This window comes from Pseudorasbora parva, chromosome 25 (assembly GCF_024679245.1).
Source record: "Pseudorasbora parva isolate DD20220531a chromosome 25, ASM2467924v1, whole genome shotgun sequence".
NCBI lineage: Eukaryota > Metazoa > Chordata > Actinopteri > Cypriniformes > Gobionidae > Pseudorasbora > Pseudorasbora parva.
Window position 1 is genome coordinate 14,078,192 of NC_090196.1, and position 22,729 is coordinate 14,100,920.

Sequence of the window (22,729 nt, forward strand, 5' to 3'; positions counted from 1 at the left end):
GAAAAAAGGAGACTCAATATTCATTCCCCTATCCTGCAAGTTTGACAATCCTCTTTACCGCCGCCATCCTCCAGTATATGTGCGCATGCGCGGCAGTGCACAGCATCATCCGGGTTCTTCGCAAGAATCCCTCTGAGAGGAGGCGGGAAATGGCGTCCCGAGCAGCTGTATCAAATCTATCGGTCGTTCTGTGACTCGCACTCCGCCAGAGAAGTGACCGACAGACACTCGCGCGGGCCGCTTCAGCCGCCGTGGCCAGATCCACAACCATCTCCGGATCGTGTCGTCGCGACCCCTGGCATGTAAGTGTTTAAACCGAACCTATTTTGATCACATACATGCAAAAATAAATATTTAACCCTACGCCACGGTCGCAGTGCTTTGAAATCTCGCGTCTTCACGACTCGCCCCCTCCTTATGTGAGAATGTTCTTCATGCAGATGAAGACGGCGCTGCGCTAATTTATACGGCATTTATACATATCCTAATTAAAAAAGAAAAAGTCATAGGATCAATAAAAACGTCTCTTTTTCCGTGCCTGTTTACAGTGAAAAAGGTTCGTGCGCTGGAGCGCGAGCTACGAGACGCAGAGCGCGGGTGTCGCGAGACAGCCAACAAGTCATCTGTTAGCGTTAGCCGCTGACGTTAAAACACCCTCGTGCTCGAATATCCCCATCAAAATAAAGCTGGTTATTAAGACAGAAAAAAATTACGCGGGTAGCTCGAAGTCAGTGGTCCTATTTTACGGGCTACTGTCGGCGATTTATTTTGTTTTGATGTCAAAACCACTAACGATAACCGACTGGCTTGCTAACTTGCGCGCGACCATTTTTTGCTTAATAATGCAGCTTGAAAGCTCGAGCAGTGCGAACTGACAAAAAAAACCCAACAACAATCAAGTAGATAATATTTTTATTTGTGTATAGTGTTGGCTCATAAATGTAACACGTCTTACATCACGAAAATGTGTTAGAAATAATAGGCGGGCTAATGGCAAGCTACATTTGTTTAGATTCAACAAGCAAAGGAGACATGATTCGCCCCCGCCCACTTCAGTCTCACTGGAGGAGCACAGCTGAAGACTTTCACTAGTTTGTTTCCACGGCACATACCAATGGTGTTTTGAGCACACACACACAAAATACTTATATTTCTACATTTAATTCACATCATTATAACAGCAGAATATAGTCGATTGCTGCTGTAGTATTTCTATTCTTCTCCAACATGCTCACACACACAACCGTTATAACAGTGTCAGTTCTCACCAGCACACTCTGCTGTTTTTCCAATATGATTAAATATTTAAGATGCTGTGGTTTCATAGCTCGTTCTAAATATTTAACATACAGAAAATATTTTATTATGAATCCTGGATGTATTTGAGCACTATATTACATTTTTATTTTTTGATATTTTATATATAGTGTGTGTGTGTGTATATATATATGTATGTATGTATGTATGTATGTGTGTGTGTGTGTGTGTGTGTGTGTGTGTGTGTGTGTGTGTAATCAGCCAGGGAAGAGAAAAGTGACCAATCCTGTGTTGACGTAACACAGGTTTTTTAGTGTGTGTTTAAAAAAAAAAAAAAATCCGTAAACTGTCGCTTTTGGACTGTTGTGACGCATTCATCTAAACCAGGTGTTCCCAAAAAGGTTTTGCCTGCTGATGTCAAATATTAACCCAACTCAACTGATATATTTGTATTATGCTTTAACTTAATTTACAAAAATGAAAACAAATATACTGTTGTAAATTACAATTATACTTTAAAATAATTAGACAAAAATAGAACAATCAACTCACAAAACCTTGTGGTTTACTCACAAACTCATGTATAATAAGCCGATAATAATGGGTTTTATTATTGCTGTAGTAAAGTGCTTAAGTTTATTGGTGATCATCTTTAGTAGGGATGCACCAATTGGAATTTTTTTGGCCGATACTATACCGATTTTAACAAACAACAATTGGCCAATACTAACAATTGTCACTATTTTAATGACACTTTCAAAGTTCAAATAGTAGTAGTTTATTGCTACATCATAAAATTATTTCTATTGAACATGGATTGTATGTAGCTTTCTAACTAGCTTTCAGGTATAGAAATAATCAAATGTATAGTTAATTCTTCATTTTGTAAAGTACATTTTCATTAAAGTTCACTTGAGCGCTTGCCTCATTTTGTGCGGATATAAGTTGTAATGTTGTTTGTTTTATAAATCAGATTAATCTCATATAGGATGTGTTTGGTTTTTAACCCGCTAACACAGCGCTTCAGTTTATTTCATTCACCAATGCTGATATTTCATTCAACATTAATATTAAAGAGGTTTCTTTTTCCAAAAACAATGATGCATTATTAATACCTAGCACTTTTATTTTTCTCATAATATTTTAATAAAAAATATGGCTTAATTAGAATAGATTCATTATTGTCCTTGCAGCGGTTTTTCCATTTTATGTATCCATGGCACATGCATTTTGATTATTTAAATGTCTGTCCAGTGGTTAGTTTGCATTTAGGCATTCATTTATTTATTTGTAATGGATCAAAAAAAAGTTGGGCATAGAAATTTAAAATAAATAAACTAGGCCGATGTACTGTATGTGTTAGATTTATGTTGAAGTGCTTGGGACATTTATTTTTAATTTTTAATCAGGCTCTTTAAACATGATCAACGTTTGGATTTAGATTTATCAGCCAATATATATTGGTTATCAGCTTCCAAATATAAATAATTATTGGTTATTAGTATAGGTCAGTTTTCATAGGGCTGTCAAAATGGCAGATTTTTTTTTTTTACTTAGATATTTCACTTTTTAAAATTATCATCATTTATTAATTTTCCCTTTATTTAACCAGCTGAAGTCCCATTGAGATATTCAAATCTTTTTTGCAAGGGAGCCCTGAGGCAATTTTCGAATTGTATTAATTTAAAAGGCATAATTTCAGTAAAGAGGAAAAATGCAATGAGCAAAATATTAATTTATTAAACATATTTTTTAGGTGCATAATGTCAATAAATCAAATATAATTTTGTAAACTGCATAAACAATTATGAATGCAATAGCGTCATGTATTTATGCATAATTTAATAAGAGCCAAAGTGCCAATCACAGATATCTTTGCATATAAAATAGAGCTGAGCAATATATCGAAATTATCAAAATATCACACATGTATATATCGCAATAGCACACAATATCTGAATGATTTTAATAGGCTACTTCAACATTGTAAAAAAAGTGTACGTTTTAGGATGAAGCTGCGATGCATATAGCAGAGAATAGACTGAGCTCACGACTTTTACTTATGTGACTTGCTTAATGTTAAAAAGAGTTATTAAACTCAATGACTTGGGAAAAACAACAACTTGCAGTCTTACGCTGTCTGACACATACTGAAACGTGCACAAGTCACCTCTCTGAAAGCGCATGATCCCTTCAGTTCATTTTTGTGTCTGCATTACATTTGCAATTACATTTTTTGTTTGGTTTACGTTGATGTTAAAATTATATTGTCAGATTAATTTTTGCTAAAACGTTGCTGGTCACTTTCAGAAGTTGTAGCGACACTTTCTTTTCCCAGAAAGAATGTGATAAATGGTATAATTCTTAGTTTTAATTAAAAAAAAAAAAGTAATTTAAATTAGGGCTGCAGGTATCGATTCTTTTTGTAATCGATTAATCTACCACTTAATCGATCGATTAATCGGATAATAATTAAACATAGTTCAATCTAAAACTAAACCTACAACCAATAAATCTAAATAATAGTAATATAAATAACAATAATGCCTAAACATTGTATTTATGTTGTGCAACTTAGGCCATCCTTAAAAATATTTTGGTTTGCAGTAACAGTAAAAATTTTTAAAAAAAGGGTCGGTAGGTAGGTCTATTTTTTTTTTTTAAATTTTAATACAAAAAAAAAAGTAAATTTTTGGTGATGGTGATTACGTAGGTATGAATTCAAACAAATTGGCATATCGTGACATCACTGACTGGGTCTTCAAGCCGTGCCTTCGGGCGTGTAGGCTAATTGCAGGCTATATAGACCACAAACAAATTGAAATATTTGTCAAAAACATGTTTATTGCATAAATTTCAGGTGCATTCTTTAAGAAAAGGGTCCAACCACCAGCTAGCTGTCATTGACTCAAAGCTGTCAACCCTCCCTTTTTTCCGGGTTTCTCATGTATTTTAGCTCTTTTCCCGCTGTCTTCCCGTTTTAGTATTTTCCCGTGATATGTTTCTTATTTTTACGGTCGATTGTGTTAACTCAGAACACGCAGCTATCTGTGTCTCTGAAGTGGCTTGCACTTTTTGCCAGACCAACGCATCTGGTGATATAGACTAGTGCATTTGAATATTAAAAAGCAAAAAGTTGTTTTTATGAATTCAATTAATTAAGTAGCTATAACCAGCTATTCAATCAAGAGCAGTGAGTAAATCCTTATCTTTTGTTTGACAGACAGCAGTAAAGGCTACTGCCCCTTTAAGACCTAATACAGAGATATGCATCGTCTTTCTCAACTGTATAAAGTTCTCTTAAGGCATATACAGACTGTCTGATGGATACTCATCAAGATCGACATGTTGACATACTTTTTGTGTTAGTTTATCCGTTCAAACGCAAGACTTGAAAGAACTCAATATTTGCGCGCTGTGAGACGTGCGCGCGCTGCGCACAGAGACAGATCTTTCACTGCAGAGGGTTCTCATTCGCGTCTTCTGGCGAATATACTGAGTGATGATGGCGAAAATGACTGGTCATACTCATACGGCAGCACTCGCAAGCATTGAACACAGTTTACAAAGATAGACCGTTTTGCCCACGTTTTCTTTTATTATCGCTGTTGTAGTGCACGTGTATCCATCGACAGAACCATACATAAAGCATTATTTTTCAAGTTACAACCAGTGCCGCCGCTCCCACCACGCGCTGGGGTTGACCAGAACACGCTACCCATAGCAACGCGTTATGACAACGACATTTCAGACTGACAGAGACAAGATAAACGGCTTTTCCGCCATTTGTTACTGTTTTGTACACGTTGTTATATTAATTATAATTCAAAATCTGTTTTATTCGCCACAATATAGTAATGATGAATGTTGAGAGGGGCACTTTTGATTCATTTTCAAAAAGGGCAGTGGCTCAAAGCCCTCCCCTCTGCAGTGCACTTGCCTGGTGTGTGTAACGTGTCCATGGTCCTGACTCCTGTCACACAATGCGGCGAAATCTCCGACAGGGCTTTAACAGTCTAACGTTACAGTGAATGAGAGTATGAGCCGAGCCGAAACGAACGCACGTGCAGGCCATAGTGTGACATCCGTTAACCATAGTGTAAACATAGATGACGTCACGGGTTTTTCTATAAACGAAAGAACGTAGCCTTCGTTTGTATGGCCCAGGCAATTTATACATTTATAATACTTACTAAAATATTATTCATATTATTTTATTACTGTTGTATTAGTTGTTTGAAAAGTAAAAAAAGAAATTGGTCGGTCTTAAAGCCAATTTACAACCGGCAAGTCGGTCGGACTAAAAGGGGAAAAAAATAAAAAATTGAGTCGGCCCTAAATTGACATGGTCGGTCGGGTTACGGCAAACAAGAATATTTTTAAGGATGGCCTTAACTTTCATGTTTCAGCTTCAGCTCAGGCATGACAAGCATTTACTGAAGCAAAAAAGATTGGACAGGTTAACTTGGAACAAGAGTTGCGCGGATCAGCTCTATCGTCACGGAATCAGCTGTTAGAAACAAACCATCCACCCGCCCCCGATGGTTACAACTTCAAATCCTGTGTTAAGCGCAATGCTATTGTCAGATTAGCTACACTGAAGTAGGTTGCTTAACAAAAAAAACAAGCTTATTTGGCGAAATTACATTTACCAGTCCCTCCAGGATTTCACGATATTTTTTTGTGATTTTTGCGATCAATATGACTGAATTTGTGGAGGTAATTTCCAGAAATTTGCGAAAAATTTTGCGATGTTTTTTAAAAATAATTAAGATACTACATTTACCATATTATGCATTATGTTAGATGCACAATAGTCATACACAACAATAGAACAAACAAAATGCCCAAATCTTGTTTATTTTGGTATCTTACAAAAACAGGCCAGTGGTGTACTATTAGCTTTAATAACATGATCGCTTAGGGTGGTAAATATCTGGGAAAAGTAAATACAGCAATAAGCAATTGCCTTATGGGTCCTGCACACTGTGCGTTTTTTCAAAATCCTTTTGCAAATGTCCCTTGTCAGACTACGAACATGATCCCCGATGTAAGCCGTGTCACACTGTAAGATCCCTGTTGGCATTAATGTCAGACTGTACGATGGTGAAGGCGTGCTTAAAACGGACGTGCACAAGAACTCGTCCGGAGTTTTATATCATCAAGGAATGACGCGTTCCGTAACAGTGAGCTGCATTACACGCGGGACTGAAATGCTGGCTACAAAGAAATCTCTAGCTCTCGTTTTGGTCATAGTTTGTCTTGAAAAACGGAGATATTTGACTGTCGTCGTAGGAGAAGTCACACTGCAGGATTGGGTGCCAAATCTTCTGACACTGCCAGAATTTCGTCTGAGGTAAAATTTGATCGCAGCGCTCATTAATCGGCTGCCTGTGAACATGTCAGACTAACGACCAAAGACGTCAGATTTTAGCCTAGGATCAGAGGAATCTTTTAGGATTTGCTAAATTTGTCTCAGACGGACAAATCGTGGCCAAAATCGCACAGTGCGCACCCGGCTTAAGGCTATATAAAAAGTTCTCAAATAATTAATTACTGTAATCAAGTAAACAGTCAGTAATAAAATAAGAACTAATAAACAATTGATATGAGGACAAATAACTGATAAATAAATACAAAAATGCCTTTTTAAGTAGTTTTTTTATCGTTTAAGTCAGGCTACTGTTATTTTTTTATTTATTTTTTTCAGTGGTTGTTATTTGATAGGTAGCCTAGGTTGCTTTCACTTTTAAAGATTACTGCCTACAGTAATACACGGACCCAATAGCCTATACTAACACATCCCAAACCTATTCACTCAAGACACTGCCAAGACGGACATTTAGACATAATAATGGGTGTAGGCTATTTGATTATGATTGTTCAAGGGCATAAGCCTATATAGAACAGATCTGTATTCTCGCGAGCACTGACAGCCGGCAAACAATCCTCCGCCAGTCTGACATCGGTCCGACACCGTGTGTCAGGAGCGAATTGAGTTCGTGGTATACAACGCTTTTATTAACTCTTTTTTTTTTTTTTTGTGTTATCAGGCATATCATACTTTTATTTGGTCATTCTTCCATTTAGAGTAATCAATTCGTCCGGTCCTGGCACTTAGGCCTATGCGAGACGAGATGGCAGGCGAGAAAGATTTACTTTCGCTTTTACAAAGACACACTGTGCAAGCACCCCAACGTCTGTAATCCTCATGAAAACAATGTATTTAAGCTTTAAATAAATTAGAGATAGTAGATATTTATTTATTTATTTATTGTTATTGAAAATACATTTTTTTGTGATTATTTTGCAGTGAAATGGCAAATTATGCAGGATCGCAAAAAAATGCGACGTTTTTCTGATTTTCCATTGTATTCAGCGATTTCGGAATCGCGAAAAACTGGAGGGACTGATTTACATAAACCAGGGTCGACAACCTATTTCACGGAGGAATAACCGCTAGAACGTGATCAAAAGCAAGATATGTTTTATTCAGATAAAGTACATCATGCATGCAAATCTTTTGAGCTAATCATCATTGTAACACAGCTTGTTTTAAGTTAGTAGCTATAAATATGATTAAAGTGTGATATTTAAATTACACAAATCAATGAAAGCACGCAGGTCTCAGCTCTGAAAGCACGAGCGCTGCTCATCACGAACGCGCGCGCGCACGTTACAGCTTGTTCTTATGTTTGTTGCACCTAGCATTGAGAACATCTAATGATGCATTTCGAAGATATTATCAAGTAGGATATATAAAGTCTCATTAAAGATTTCACACATCACAATGACAGTGAACCATGTGCAAAGCTGCAAACTCAATCGCGTTCATGTGTTTTTGAAGTTGCTCGTATCTCAGCTGATGCGTGAACTGCCGCAAATGAAACTTAAATGTTCAGCGTCGCATCCTGAAGCTCAACACACAGTTGTCTTCATTTAAAAACAGCGATACTAAATGATATTACCAGTGCTGATGCCCTCTCTCTCTCTCTCTCTCTCGCATTGCATTCTTGATCTCGACGTGAGCTGAAAACAAAAGTTAAAGAACGATACGCATTAATTGCGTTTTAGTGTGAAATGAGAGTTCCACGTCTTTATTAAAATCAACCTATTAACGATTTCTCTAATTTACACACTAATATTGCATCGCATATGGAATATCGCATTATTTAACAACGTATCGCATATCACATTTTTCTTCAATTTCGCACAGCCCTAATATAAAAACATGAGTTGCAGTGGAATGGAAACAAAAAGTTGAACTTGTTTAAACTTTGCATGGCTTCTAAACATGCAGCTCTGTTGCGAGACATGAAAGCAACAATCAAAAATGTGTGTCTAATGCATGTTTATATAGATAACAATGGAAAAGCAGCGCAGAAAATGTGTTCTGTGTGAGTGGCTTGGTCGTGTTTTTAACGTAACCAAGATCGTCTTCGGTAATTCCTCGTGGTAATTACTGGTACCGGTATTACTGACAACACCAGGTATCGCCGGCGGGGGCTTTTAAGTTGCTGATTTCAAAACCGAAAGTAAAACGCGCACGGCTACTTGGGCATTCATAACGGTGCGTAGCAAAGCGGGTGTTTTCAATGAATGAAAGCCTGTGAGGCCGTGAATGAATGACAGTGCGGCTGTGCGCATTTTATTTTAGGTTTAGAATTAGCGCAAATTTGAGGGCGGGTTGCTTGAATGGTGGGTTAATTTACCTATTATTGTTATTAATGAAAAACACAACAACAAAACGGTACAAAGACAAACTCACTTTTACATTTATCTTAGAAACCAAATCTTACATCTCTAGTCTAGGGGTGTCCATGGTTAACCGATTGACCGATTAACCGTTAAAAATTGCGTAACCGAGTGAAACATTTTGCTCGGTTAAGTGGCGTCAATGACGTGCCTTGAATTTAGTTGTAATATATGTTTGCACCCCTAGAGACCGCCAGAGCGCTCCCAGACATTTGTAGTATCCATAGGGTTAGGGTAGTATCCACAAGAAGAAGTCATGACCAGCTTTCTAAGCGGGCAAAGACAACGTGGGAGCACTTTAAAAATGAGAGTGACAGGGCGAAATGCAAGTATTGCAATGCGGTGCTTACCGCATTTTTCAGGCTATAAGTTGCTCCGGAGTATGAGTCGCATCAGTCAAAATATGCGTCATGAAGAGGAAAATAACATACGTCGCACTGGACTAAAAGTCGCATTAGGGCAGAAGCAGAGCGGGAGCCGCGCGTGCTGTGCATAACGGATCTGAAGAAAGAAAGTTTGAAGTGAGAAACTTGTGAATGACTAGAGAAAAGCAGACGTTACTTTAACTGTAATGAAGAAAACAAAAAAGCTGATCGCGGACTGAAAGCAAGATGGCCAGAGCTGAAGGGACGAGTCCACAGATGCTTGAACTCTCTGCCGGGAGAGGCTCATCAGCCGCGCGAGTCAAACGCTGTCTGTGTGAATCATTCTCGGCTGCATATTTTACTGCATGCCCTAATCATGCAGGCGCCCTCGCGGCCACTCGCATTGCTCGTGAACTGGAGCGCATCTCATCCTAATTTAACGAAACTCAGCGTACGCCTCTCAGACATGAAATAGATCTGAAGAAACTTGAAATGTCTTTTAACAATTTAAAACGAAAAGAAATAGGCTACTCTCTGATTGTGTAATCCATGATGTGCATTTCTCTCTATAGGCGCGTTCTACGGAGATGGTGGTCGTCAAATTAATAAGCTAAAAATAACCCTGACGCACACTATGGTTAACCGAGTATTAACCGCTAAGGGCCTCGGTTAACGGTTAATGAAAAACTTGAAAACGTGCAGCCCTACTCTAGTCAGCTTCTCACTCTCGTGATGAATGAAATCTGACTCCTGCTGCTGGTTTGTGCCGCTGCTGTTGTTCGGCTCACACTGTATTAAGTAGACACATTCAGTTTTTTATTTATTTGTGGGGACTGTTGTCTAACTGAACTAAATAAAATAAAAAAATTATAATTTTTTTTTTTACTACTGGAGAGTTAACCCATCATAGTCTTCAATAGTCTGCGCTATTGATTTGGGTGATGATTTCTTCCTCTTTTTGTGGCACTCTTAAGGACAGGCAGTAGCGTGCTGTGGAGACCCTTCTTGTCAACGCCAGCAGGGAAGAGATCTGATTGTTTTCTTTGAGTTGCCATGACTGATCTCTGGAATGGAATTTCCCAACAGCTGAATATCTCTCATTCAGTGTTATTAATGTAGCCGTATTGAAATGTATGCAAATATGCATGGTGCTGCTCTGCACCTTTTTCATAGTAGATGAAATGGTTTTGTCTTTTTCAGTCTTACATGTGACTTTTGGGACAATGAGGCTGAGAGTGCGTAAGGCATCTCAGCAGCGGAGCGCCACCCCGTCCGCCCGGACTGCCAAGACCAAGAGGAAGCACTCCGAGGTGGAACACACTTTGCCCTCCGAAGACGGCAAGATGCAGAAACGAGACACGGGCATTTTCTCCACCATCAAACGGTTCATCAGAGGCAATGCTGTCAAGGTTAGGGTTTGAACTTGTGATTTGAGTTAATTTTTTTGGAGTCTGCGACATTAATGCGTCAAGCTGCATTTTTTAATGTCAGGTGGAGCAGTGCACTCCTGCTAAGAGAAGCCGTGTAGACTGTGATTCGGACAGTAATCTGATCACATCCACTCCGACCGGTGGGAACCTGCCCAGCAGAGCAAACCCCAGAGCCCGCAGGAAAGGCCCTGTCAATGGAGGTAGGCGTGCTGACACTCACAGTTAAACAGGCTTCTCTTCTTTTAAGAGTTCTGTATGTAAATGACCTTTGTTGTGAACAGTTAAGCAGGTTGTCAGCGTTCTATTGGTGTTGAATGGTTCTCATTTTCTTCTGCTCAGATACCATGACAGGTCAGAGTATACCAGTGAAGCCCAATGGGAAGCTGGAGGTGCAGACAGAAACTCCGAGCAGTCCGCCCCGCACCACCCTCCTGGGAACCATCTTTTCTCCTGTTTTTAGCTTCTTCTCACCCGCCACCAAAAACGGTAAGAGCTTGTGATCACACTTGTCAGCTGATAATTGCATGTGCCAAAATGGCACGAAGTTAGTCACCTTTTCAATACTTTTGATATGCAGAAATGTGTTGCTTGAAATCAATATATATGAAAACTGTTACCTAGAGTCTGGGATACCTGGTCGATATAATTAAATTGTACACAAAATATTGTTATATTTTATTAGCTCATCAAACGCAAAATTTCCACGAAGAAAACATTCCTAGCAAGCGCCAGCTTTGGTTACCCGGTAGCCTGGTATCAGTTTTTACTGATTTTTATAGGGGAATATACTGCTGGGCGGCGCGATTGACCAATCAGAATCAAGTATTCCACAGAGCTGTGCATTGAAGTATAGCTATCATTATCATTCTTTGTTAAAACTGTCCTTTAACATGTACAGTTCACCAGCGCAGAATACAATGGGTAACACTTTATTTGAAGGTTATTTATTTAATTTAATTTATTTTAGTTATATCACGTTACTATTAGCGATGTGATGGTATGGAAATTTCATGTCACGTTTATAGTGACCAAAATTATCAATATTATCATGGTTTTGTTAAAATGAGATGTGTTCAAAAAGAACTGATGCACACACTGAAATATTTCAAGTTTTTTATTTGAAAATCAGCAAACAACAAATAAATCAAGCAGTTCTATTCATTTTGTTTAAGATTCTATTCTGTGGGATTTCCTTCCTTGTGACCGTCATCAATATCAACGCATTATAACGGCACACATCCATGTACATAATAGACGCACTCTGTGTCATTCAACTTGCTGTCTTGCACCTAGTAGTTTGTTCGTCTTTGTCTCAAAGCCAATTGCTGCAAACTTTTCTTTGTGGAAGCATTAAGTTAATTTCAAGTGAGTGAGAGAAAATATTTCAACTCAAAAATATTTTGACCAATTATTTCCCAGATGTGTTTTAGTATTGAGGCCATGCAGTTATTTATTACTTATTTGAGTACAATGTAACCAATTGCCAAATAGTGATTTAGACATTAGCCGCTTTTCCACACCATTGGGCCCGAATGGAAAGAATGGTAAGGGACGGTTATAGTTTTATTTCCACTTGAGTTTGGTTTGGCACGGCACTATTACTTGGCCCGATGTTCTCGGTGTGGTTGCTAACCATGCCGAACCGTGCTGGTAGAATGTGTGTAGTGATGTCGCCACCCGGGATTGGTCAATTTACTGTTGCCTGGCTACCAGTTGCCAGTAGCTGGCTATTTGAGCGAAGTAAAAACAAGTTAATAATAGAAATATCTGATCATCCTCAATAACACTCATACTATTTTCATCTCATATCTGCAATATCTTACATCTCATATCTGCAAACTCTGAGAGCTCTATTATCAGCCCGACAGTGGAAAATGAAACCATATCCGTACTGGCTAAGCTGGATTGGCACAGATTGGTTAAGCAACATGAACAGTTTGGCTCAACAGTGGAAAAGCAGCTATTGTTTTAGGAACATGAAGATGTCCCCAAAACAGATGCAAACCATAAGAGAAGTCACATTGATATGTCCAAAGAAGCATGCAGGCCTTTTTTTGTCATAATGTAGAACTAAAAATCAAAGTGCAGCATTTCTGAAGTAAAACAGTTGGACAGAATTGAGGCTCTTCACTGCTGTCTAAGACCTGCTGCAAACTGAAACGTTTACCAATAAATCTGCAGCATTTTCATTTTTGTTATTTTGACTTCCTCATCCAGCTACGACGGGCTCTGATTCCCCGGGCCAGGCGGTAGAAGCTGAGGAGATCGTGAAGCAGCTTGAAATGGAGCAGCTTGAGGAAACCCCGACCAGCACTACCACAGATGGCCGAGACCTGACCTTTGACCCTGCACTAAACCCTAGACCGCTGGCTCACATAGACACAACGGTAGAGGAAGGCGAGATCGTCACAGAGGCTGATATGCCTCCACTAACTGGTGAGTGTCTGGCATGTTTTCAGCTGTACCGCTGCCTGAAGGTGTTCATCCTCACATATTCTCTTTTGGTTAGTTGTAGGATCCAACAGCAATTATCCGGATGTCCCACCATCACCTCCCCCAGAGGGGACTTATGAAGAGGACTGGGAAGTTTTTGACCCGTGAGTCAAAGTTCAACATGCTCGAAATGGGACTAACCTCAATATAGACATGTTTGTGTGCTGACTTCTCTCTCTTACAGGTATTTCTTTATCAAACACGTGCCACCCTTGACTGAAGAGCAGCTCACCCGTAAGCCTGCGCTCCCTCTGAAAACCAGGAGCACGCCCGAATTCTCCCTCGTCCTAGATCTGGTGAGTTGGCATTTATCTCTGATCTTGGTTGTTTGATACAAGCTGTTTTTGAAGCAAGGATTAAGCCGCCCCGGTCGTTTTATTCCAGGATGAGACGTTGGTCCACTGTAGTCTCAATGAATTGGAAGATGCAGCTTTGACCTTTCCTGTGCTTTTCCAAGACGTCATTTACCAGGTACAGAACAAGCATCTCAAACGATGAAGAATTCACATTTTTCACAAACTTTGCATGTAGCTTTTTGTGGTTTGCTTTCTTATTCCTAAAGGTGTACGTCCGGTTACGACCATTCTTTAGAGAATTCCTGGAGCGCATGTCTCAGATTTATGAGGTGAGTTTTAGTTTTTTTTCAGTACCATAATGCAGTTGATATGGTTTATTTATTACATCTTTGAATAAACATGTTATTTTTTTGAGGTTGTTGTGAAGCACGTGCAAAATTTAATTAAACAGTAGAGGTGTAACAACACATCATTAATCGAGAATTGCAATATATAAATGCGACTGTATCATTGATGTAAACGATATGATTCTTGATATTTTCAAGTTGCTTCATCCAAGGCTCAGCTTACTGTATTTATAAGGTATAATTCACCCAAAATGTTGTTTCGTTGAACTTCAAAACACAAATCTAGATATTTTTATGAAACCTGAGCGATTTCTGTCCATTTCTCTAAAACTTTAAAAGATCCAAAAAAATGTCAAATGAATCGTAAAAACGAATCGAGTAGTTTATTACAAGTGTTCTTTATATAATGAACAGATTTACAAAAACGCTCATACTGTAGTAAACACGGACGTTCAAATGCTTGCCTGACACAAAAGCATAAGTGAGTAAATGCAGTAAATGCAGTTAATATGTTTTGGATGAGCTTTTATAGTTAAAGAATAGAGAAAGAGAAGGTGACTGGTTACTTTAACACGAAAGCAGCTTGAGATTTGCTTGCATTTGGAGGAAGAGAAAGAAACCTGTGCTCTCTCGGGAGAGTCTAAATTACACCGCCAAACATGCTTGACATCAACAACATCAAACCATACAACCTGCAACTAAAGAATAGACGAAAAACCAAGAAGCACTGCCACCTCTCACATATCCTGACATCGTCAATTACTTGGTTTATAATATTAGTGCCTACACAATGCAAGAGTTCAGAAGCTTAAAGTCATTAGAAGCTTATGAACAATTCTGCTGCGGCTGGGTGCAAGACTTAAAGACTTTATCAAACATTTTTTTGATTTTGTTTGATTTTTCTTTTTTTTATTTCCTAAATGCCAAAACCAAATTGTTTTGAAAACAAAAGTAGTTCATTTAATAACATATTTAATATTAAACTGACACATTTAACTGTTGTAGTTTTGTCCATGTTGTGGGCACGAAATAGACTGAATAGTCTGAACATGCCACTGGAGAAGTGTTAACTAAACTTAACTGTTTCGGCCCTTAAAAAACATTTTGGCCCAAAACCAAAAATGCTGTTTTGGCCAAAATTTTGGTAGCTAAATATTCAGTGCATTCCTAGTCTTTAGTCTTTCACTTGCATGTTTAGTCATCGCATGCTAATCTCTCAAGGCTTATACGTGCTCTATAGTGTGACCAATTTAGGTGCACGTGCACCTAAAATTTGTACGGGTGCAACTGAAATTTGTTCTTGGTCGCACTGGTGCAGCTAAAGCCCCGGGAATACTTTGGCTGTCTGCGTTTGTGCACTGTCCGCAAGACATAATTTTGTCACGCGAGGGCTCGCGGCCGGCCACACACCCCGTCCGTGCGCAGACAGTCCGCATGCAGCAGCGCCACTAGGTGGCAATATGCACAATATTGAGCACAGTGTTCAGCCGTCGAAGAAGAGTGTGAAAAGACCGGTTTAAAAACAAAAACTCGGTTTAAAAACTCTTCTTCTTAATTACTTCTTCTTCGAAGACGTTTAAACTTAGAAGTTTAAACCTTAGAAGTTGAAACCTTCTTTCCTCCATCGTTTTTGATTCTTCAGTGTTTCTTACAAATTGTTGCAATGGTGGATGCGCTACAGTTCTTCTCCGATCCTGCCCAGCGCATGTCCCGTTGATGACAGGACTCAATGCTGCCCTCCGATGTCTGGTAGAGCATAGGAGAAAAAAAGTACTGCGCATGTGATCATCCGTGTGTAGTATACTTTGAAAAATATATATGGAACAAAGTTTTATTGGTTATTACAGCTGGTCTGGAAGGCAGCAGCATTTATTAGTATAAACAAGTTGAAAGCCATTGTCATTGAGAGAATATTTAATTCAAAGTGTAAATCTATAGTAGGGCTGGGACGGTATGGATTTTTTTTTACCGCGGTTGAAAAACAAGAAATTCCCGCGGTTCAGCGGTAAACCGCTTTTAAACCCATGATATACAAAAAAAAAAGGGGGGGGGGGGAGACGTGCAACAGGCGTCGCGCCGCGCCCCCTCTTGCGCGTCTTGTTGTGAGTGACACACACATTTATCTTTTTGTATAGTTTGCTCTGCAAATTAAATTGAGAGTATAACTAATGCATATATGCTATTTTAAATACTGTACTGTATTCCATATATATATATATATATATATATATATATATATATATATATATATATAGCCTACATTTTACAATAATAAACGCGCAAACATCCATTTCATAAGCATATGAAATCCGTGACTCCTTTAGTAAAACAACACATAGGCTACAGCCTGTAAAACATTTAAATGATTAAAAGTAAATAATGGTAATCTTAAGAATATAAGAAAATTAAATATTTGTTTAAAAAATATTTGTTTTATAGCCTATTGCCCCGCAAAGATGCGTCATGCCGGTCTGCATTAATGTGTCTGAATGTGGGACACGAACTGGATACACAGTCTCGAATATCTTCGTCTTCATGTTTTCTCCTGATGTTGCAAAGCAACACTTGTTGTTAAACGTCTGAAAAGAGAATTTTATCTTCCACAAGGTCAAGACATTAAGGCTATGTTTAATTATTCACTGCTAGAGAAAACGAAAGTAAAGCCGCTGGGTGCACGTGAACTGCGCTATTCAAATAAACTTGACGCGTCTCATGTCTAATAACAAGCACAAACTGTGTTAAATAATATTTCGTCCTACAGTGTTTTTTTACTTTACCACAGTAAAAGGTGTGAATGGGTGTAATAGACAAAAACGAAAGCAAACGAAAGGAAGAAACGTTTAATTCCCTGCAAAAATAAGTGCACCGCGAGTGAAGATTTGGTCAAAGAAACGAGATGTCCTGTGGGATAAAATGGACTAACGTTAGGCCTATTGTTAAAATTCACGGAAATCGAAATATCAGATGACCAGATTCCAAAACAGAATTAAAAAGCTGGAAATCTTAAATTGGGCTCAGCCTCCCTCTCTCATTCTGCATGAATCCATAGCCTGTTTTCATGGCTGCGATGTAACATCTGCAAATCTGTTTCCCTTAAAAGCTTTGTGCTTTCACCCCTGTGGTAAAAATCACGTAAAACCGCGTTTGCATAAAAAAAAACACTAGGTCAATATTATATTTTGAAATTATAGTTTTAAGCAGAAAATAGTATGAAAGGAGATATTAAAATGAAAAGTGCACAACTCCTCCTAAGTGAAAGCAAGCACATTTTCCCCTCACGTGCAAACTAGCGCGGATGAGTCCTTATTCGGGGTTAGTAAAATAACAAAATGTAGTTTTTAAGTAGAAAATATATTTATGTAAGGAGATAAAATACAGAGTAGCCTATAGTAACTTATATCTGTTTATACAAATATAATAAAAAAATCACGATAAAGTGAACATGTAAACTTTTTTTTTTTTTTGCGGTGATGGCGGTGACGATCTTAGACCCGCGGTAGGCATCACGTGATTGCGGTAAAACGGTAACCGCCCCAGTCCTAATCTATGTTCATAAGGTGGCAGCAGCAGCTTTATAGTCACACACACCACAAGTCAAATGAAAGCAAAGTAGCCTTGGTACAAGTTATTAGTGTTTTCACTAAAATGAAAACACTAATAACTTCACTGACGAAAATTACCGTCAATGTCAGCCATCAATAACAACTTAAAGTTTACAATGTTATGTCAGTTGTCAAGAGGGCTGACCTCTCGTAACCGAGTAGCTTCTTTTTAGGTTCGGAGGCTGACATGCTGCTCTTCTTGTTTACTCTCACTCAATCAGACAGATGTTGTTGTGCGCGCTATGGAAAGTAAATGCGTCATATGTCATCGCACGGCTACATCATTCATATCGCGATATGACACTTTTTTTTTTTTCTTCTTTTGTCATGTAAAAATGTATACTGGTATTATCGTGGACGGTATGATGAGGCACACTCCTAATTTGCCATTTGTAAACTTCTTTTGAAGAGACTGGCAGTTTGCGCTCCAACATTTCCCTCAGATACAGTAAATGCCTGATACCATAACCCAGTCGCCGTCACTGTGATTGTGCATTGGTATATTATATTCTAAAAATATTCTCTTTGGGAATATTTTCTGATAATACCTGCTGTCCTACATGAAACACTAACGTTGGTATTTTTTGTTAATTTGTTGTTCAGATGCAACAAAGCTAGCCTATATCGTAACACTACCACATAATTATGGCAATCATCAATATATAGCAGGCAGAGGAAAGAAAGTTCCATGTTTTTGTTTGAGTGTCATTTCATCATTTTGTTATATTAATTTATAACACTTTATTAAAACTGCAGTTTTAAAATACTAATGTGAGGTGTAAAGTGACCTTGAAATTGTGGTGTTAAAGGTGACGTGAGCTGGGAAAAAATGGGTGCACCTAAATGTTTTGTGCTGGCACACCAGTGCAACCAAGGCAAAAAGTTAGTCTAAACCCTGCCTAATGAGTATCCTGTCAATGATGTACTCTAACGTTTTCACCCATGACTGGCATTAACAACAATCGTGAATTATCTGCAGATTATTCTCTTCACTGCTTCCAAGAAGGTGTATGCTGACAAGCTGCTGAACATCCTGGATCCTAAAAAACAGTTGGTTAGGTCAGTTGCTTTAAATTATTATTGGGACTCGTCTTAAGGAGCTGCTCTCTCAAAAATAAATATAAAAAGTGAAGTTTAATTGCATTAAATTGCAGCTGCATTAATAGTATGAAGATGTGATGGGAACAAATGTCTGAATTCTCAAGCTGTAGGATGTTTAAAGTGAGTATTAAGCTGAAAATGTCTTTCCTCTGCTATCTCAGGCACAGATTGTTCCGCGAGCACTGCGTATGCGTCCAAGGCAACTACATCAAAGACCTTAATATCCTCGGGAGGGATCTCTCCAAGACGGTGATCATAGACAACTCTCCTCAGGCTTTTGCCTACCAGGTTGGTGAAGCCGCATTGGCTTTCACCTTCATTGATGTGGTCTGCGGAGTTATTAGTATGTAAAGCTCAGGATGTGCTTCTCTCATTGCAGCTTTCCAATGGGATCCCCATTGAGAGTTGGTTTGTGGACAAGAATGACAATGAGCTCCTAAAGCTGGTGCCGTTTTTGGAGAAGCTGGTAGAACTGGTATGTGCGTCTTGTCTTTTGTGTGCTGCTTTTAATCATGAAGAGTGTGTTTATTTTATTTTTTAATTTTAGATATTAAAATACTTCTACCATAGTTTAATGTAATGACAAATGTAAAGAGCAAAAATTGGTTTTTCTGTTGTTGTTTTATATAAATATTATACATCTTAATTTTAAATAAAATGTATTTTCAATTTAATTAAGAATAATGGTAAAATGTTAACACTGATAATATAATTGTATTATTATAGCTCGCATGACACACTTTATTAATATAAAAAAAGATATTTATTGATAAAACAATGTCTTTAAAAAATATATATTCTATGCCTATTTATAAAAGTATTGCAATTAGTGCTGGGGAAAAATGAACCGTGATTAATCACATCCAAAATAAAAGTTTGTGTTTACATATGTGTGTGTGTACTGTGTATAATTATTATGTGTATATATAAATACACACATGCATGTATATTTTTAAGAAATATTTGCGTGTATATAATTTCTTATATATAAATTATAATATTTTTTATATATATATATATATATATATATATATATATATATATATATATATATATAATCACTTTTTTTTTACACAGAACTAATTGCTATCCATATTTATTATTTATATATATATATATATATATATATATATATATATATATATATATATATAATTAATCACAATTTATTTTTCCCACAGAACTAATTGCTATCCATATTTATTTTAATATCATATATTATAATATCTGTAAATAACCCTTTACCTTCATGAAGTTATGTGTTTTAATTATTGTTTTTAATATTAATATAAATGTATTTAAAGATTTCTCTGCAATTGAATTGAGGAAATAATTTATTATTAATATTTTAAACCCATGCTCTTTTCATCATTTCTCACTTATTAACTGTACAGTTTTTCTAAGACAATTTACAGAATAATTGATATCAAAATGTAATATAAAAAATTTACCTTTATTAACCTTTATGTGTTTTTTTAAGTGTTTAAAAAAAAGTAATGTACTTTTTATATGATGCATTATAAAAAATGTTATTGATTTTACTGTCTGTCGCTTTTAATACCATAAATATCCATTATCTGTGTCAGATCAATTCTTGTATCTTTTGGGTTCAGGTGTCACACACTTTAAGTAATAATTGTACACTCATGTCTAAGGTTTCGTGTGTGTGTGTTTTTATTCAGAACGAGGACGTTCGGCCACACATAAGAGAGAGATTTCGCCTGCATGACCTTCTACCCCCAGACTGAATGTTAAAGAAAACGGACATTTCTTGCCAACCAGACTGTTTTTAAGCAGCGGGGAAAGGAGAATTTGCCACAAACCTTTTGCCATAAGGATTTCAACTACAGACTTGCCTACATGGGTGTTCTTTTATGTGGGGCGGATGGGAGGGAGGGGGGTTGTGGGGCTCTGGACTTATGTTTTAAAACAAATGACTTGATGTATGCATATGTTTTCTATACACACACACATTAATGGAGCCGAAGGCGAGGCCGAGAAGATGCTTTCTGATTGGCCGTCCGGCTCCGCTCTGGAGTGGAGTCTATGCCTGATTTGGACTTTAACGTAAAGCGCTGTGCAGAAGTGGACTCGCGTCACTCCTTTTGGTGCTCAAAGGGACCCTCTGCCCTTCCAGGCCACTGGCTAACTTCAACGAGAATGAGCGGTTGAATATAAATATATAGAACATGAATATATACATTCAACTATGTGTGTATATGTATATATAACATTTGTACATATATATTTTTTCCTGTCAAGTTTGTAAAACACAACTTGCCCTTTGGTTTTAATTCATTATGCATTCCTTTTTAGTTCAAGGTGTTTTTTCATAGACAAGCTGGCTTTTTATTAATTTTTTTACTCTAGATTTGATGTATATTTAATGGCCTCTCCGTCTCGCTCTATCTTTCTGGTGAAGTGTAATCCGGTCACTGGAAAAGCATCTTTGCTTCATTTGTAAATCTCGTCTTGTGGTTTCCAGTTACTGACCGCTTACTACCATTTATCCACGTCAGTCCTAATTTTGAGGAATTTTAACTTTTTTGTTCTTAGTTTGTTTTTATATACCAGTATAGATGAAGTGTAAAATACTGTATGTGCTTTAAATTGCTTTTCTGTGGGAAAAAAATAATAATGCTTTGTCTCTTTCAGAAATGTCCGGTAATTGTAGCACCAGCACATGAACTAGCTTAAATCACTGCAATATTCCCTGTTTTTCCCTTGCGATCCTGCTTTGAAAACTGTTTTAGGAATGATCATGTACAGCTCTACCTACCTCTGAAGGGTAGACCTTCTGTTTCATTCAGTGTTACCCCCAATGTTTTTTTTGTTTTTTTCATGGACATTAATACATGATTTTTATGTAACAGCACAATTGTAATTGGTTTTTCTTTGTCGTTTGGATGAAAGTATCACACGTGGCCTTTTTTTTCCTTCTGTTTTCTTTCGTCAGTTAAGCTCATCATCATAGTTACAGCTCATGCTTTTTATCAAATTTGGAGTTTAATAGCAATGTCTTGAGTTTTTGAGAAATTTGGTAATACAATCTGGCAGCTCTTGTCAATTTAGGTGAATATTTTCCTCACAAAATGGCAGCTTCTGTTTTGGGAGTATTAACTTGCTGTCAATGGATCACTAAAAAAACTTCTTTTTTTTGTAATTACAATGGATGAAATGAGAGTGGATGGGACGGTTGTGTGTCGTTGCAGATGTCTGTGAATGGCAAGGCCTTTGTTAAAGATAGATGTAAATGCAATGAATGTATTTCAGTGTAGCTTTTTCAGCACACATTGAGCAACAAGAAAACATTCTTTAAATCTTTTCAAATAATGTATAATTTGATATGTATGTGTTTTTCCTGGAAGTTTTGGGTCCTGGACTTTGGTTTAATGAAGCTGACTATTAAAAACAACATCAGCGGTTAGTCACTGAAAACGGCATGCTGAAAAGTTTAAGACTGAAACATTAAATTTGCTGTTTTTGCACATTAGAAAGTTTCATTTTTACTGTTAGCTGTTCAAGTGTTTCTGTCATTTTAAATTTGATTTGAAACATGGAATTTAAAGAGATTTTTTTGTCTTATAGATATAATAGTTAGAATTAAAGTTGAATAAATATAGTTTTTGTAATAAAAAAAAACATGCATACTTTTGATGGGAAATTAAAATCAGAATCTACAAATAGGACTTTGAAAGAGAAATGGTTTACATACTATATATATATATATATGCACACACACTAGTGCTTGTCATACAATTAGAATTTTATTAATAATTCTGTTCAAAAAGTGAAACTTGTATATTATATTCATTCATTACACATAGACTAATATATATCAAAGGTTTCTTTTAATTTTGATGATTATATCTGACAACTAAGGAAAATCCCAAATTCAGTATCTCAGAAAATTAGATTATTGTGAAAGGTTCAATATTCAAGACACCTGGTGCCACATTCTAATCAGCTTATTAACTCAAAACACCTGCAAAGGCCTTTAAATGGTCTCTCAGTTTAGTTCTGTAGGCTACACAAAGGGTCATTGCAAAAGAGGCTGGCTGTTCACAGAGCTCTGTGTCCAAG

The 22,729-nt window shown here is 37.3% G+C and overlaps 1 protein-coding gene across 1 annotated transcript; it reads left to right on the forward strand.

Moving 5' to 3' along the window:
• Positions 1 to 39: 39 nt before the first annotated feature.
• Positions 40 to 21,518, forward strand: ctdspl2a (CTD (carboxy-terminal domain, RNA polymerase II, polypeptide A) small phosphatase like 2a). Its single transcript, XM_067435821.1, has 13 exons — positions 40 to 302; positions 10,578 to 10,786; positions 10,869 to 11,007; positions 11,147 to 11,293; positions 13,025 to 13,243; positions 13,317 to 13,404; positions 13,485 to 13,596; positions 13,685 to 13,771; positions 13,863 to 13,925; positions 18,525 to 18,604; positions 18,808 to 18,934; positions 19,026 to 19,121; positions 20,329 to 21,518. The coding sequence occupies exons 2-13, from the start codon at positions 10,601 to 10,603 to the stop codon at positions 20,392 to 20,394; spliced, it is 1,410 nt and encodes a 469-aa protein (XP_067291922.1). The 5' UTR covers positions 40 to 302; positions 10,578 to 10,600; the 3' UTR covers positions 20,395 to 21,518.
• Positions 21,519 to 22,729: the final 1,211 nt, after the last annotated feature.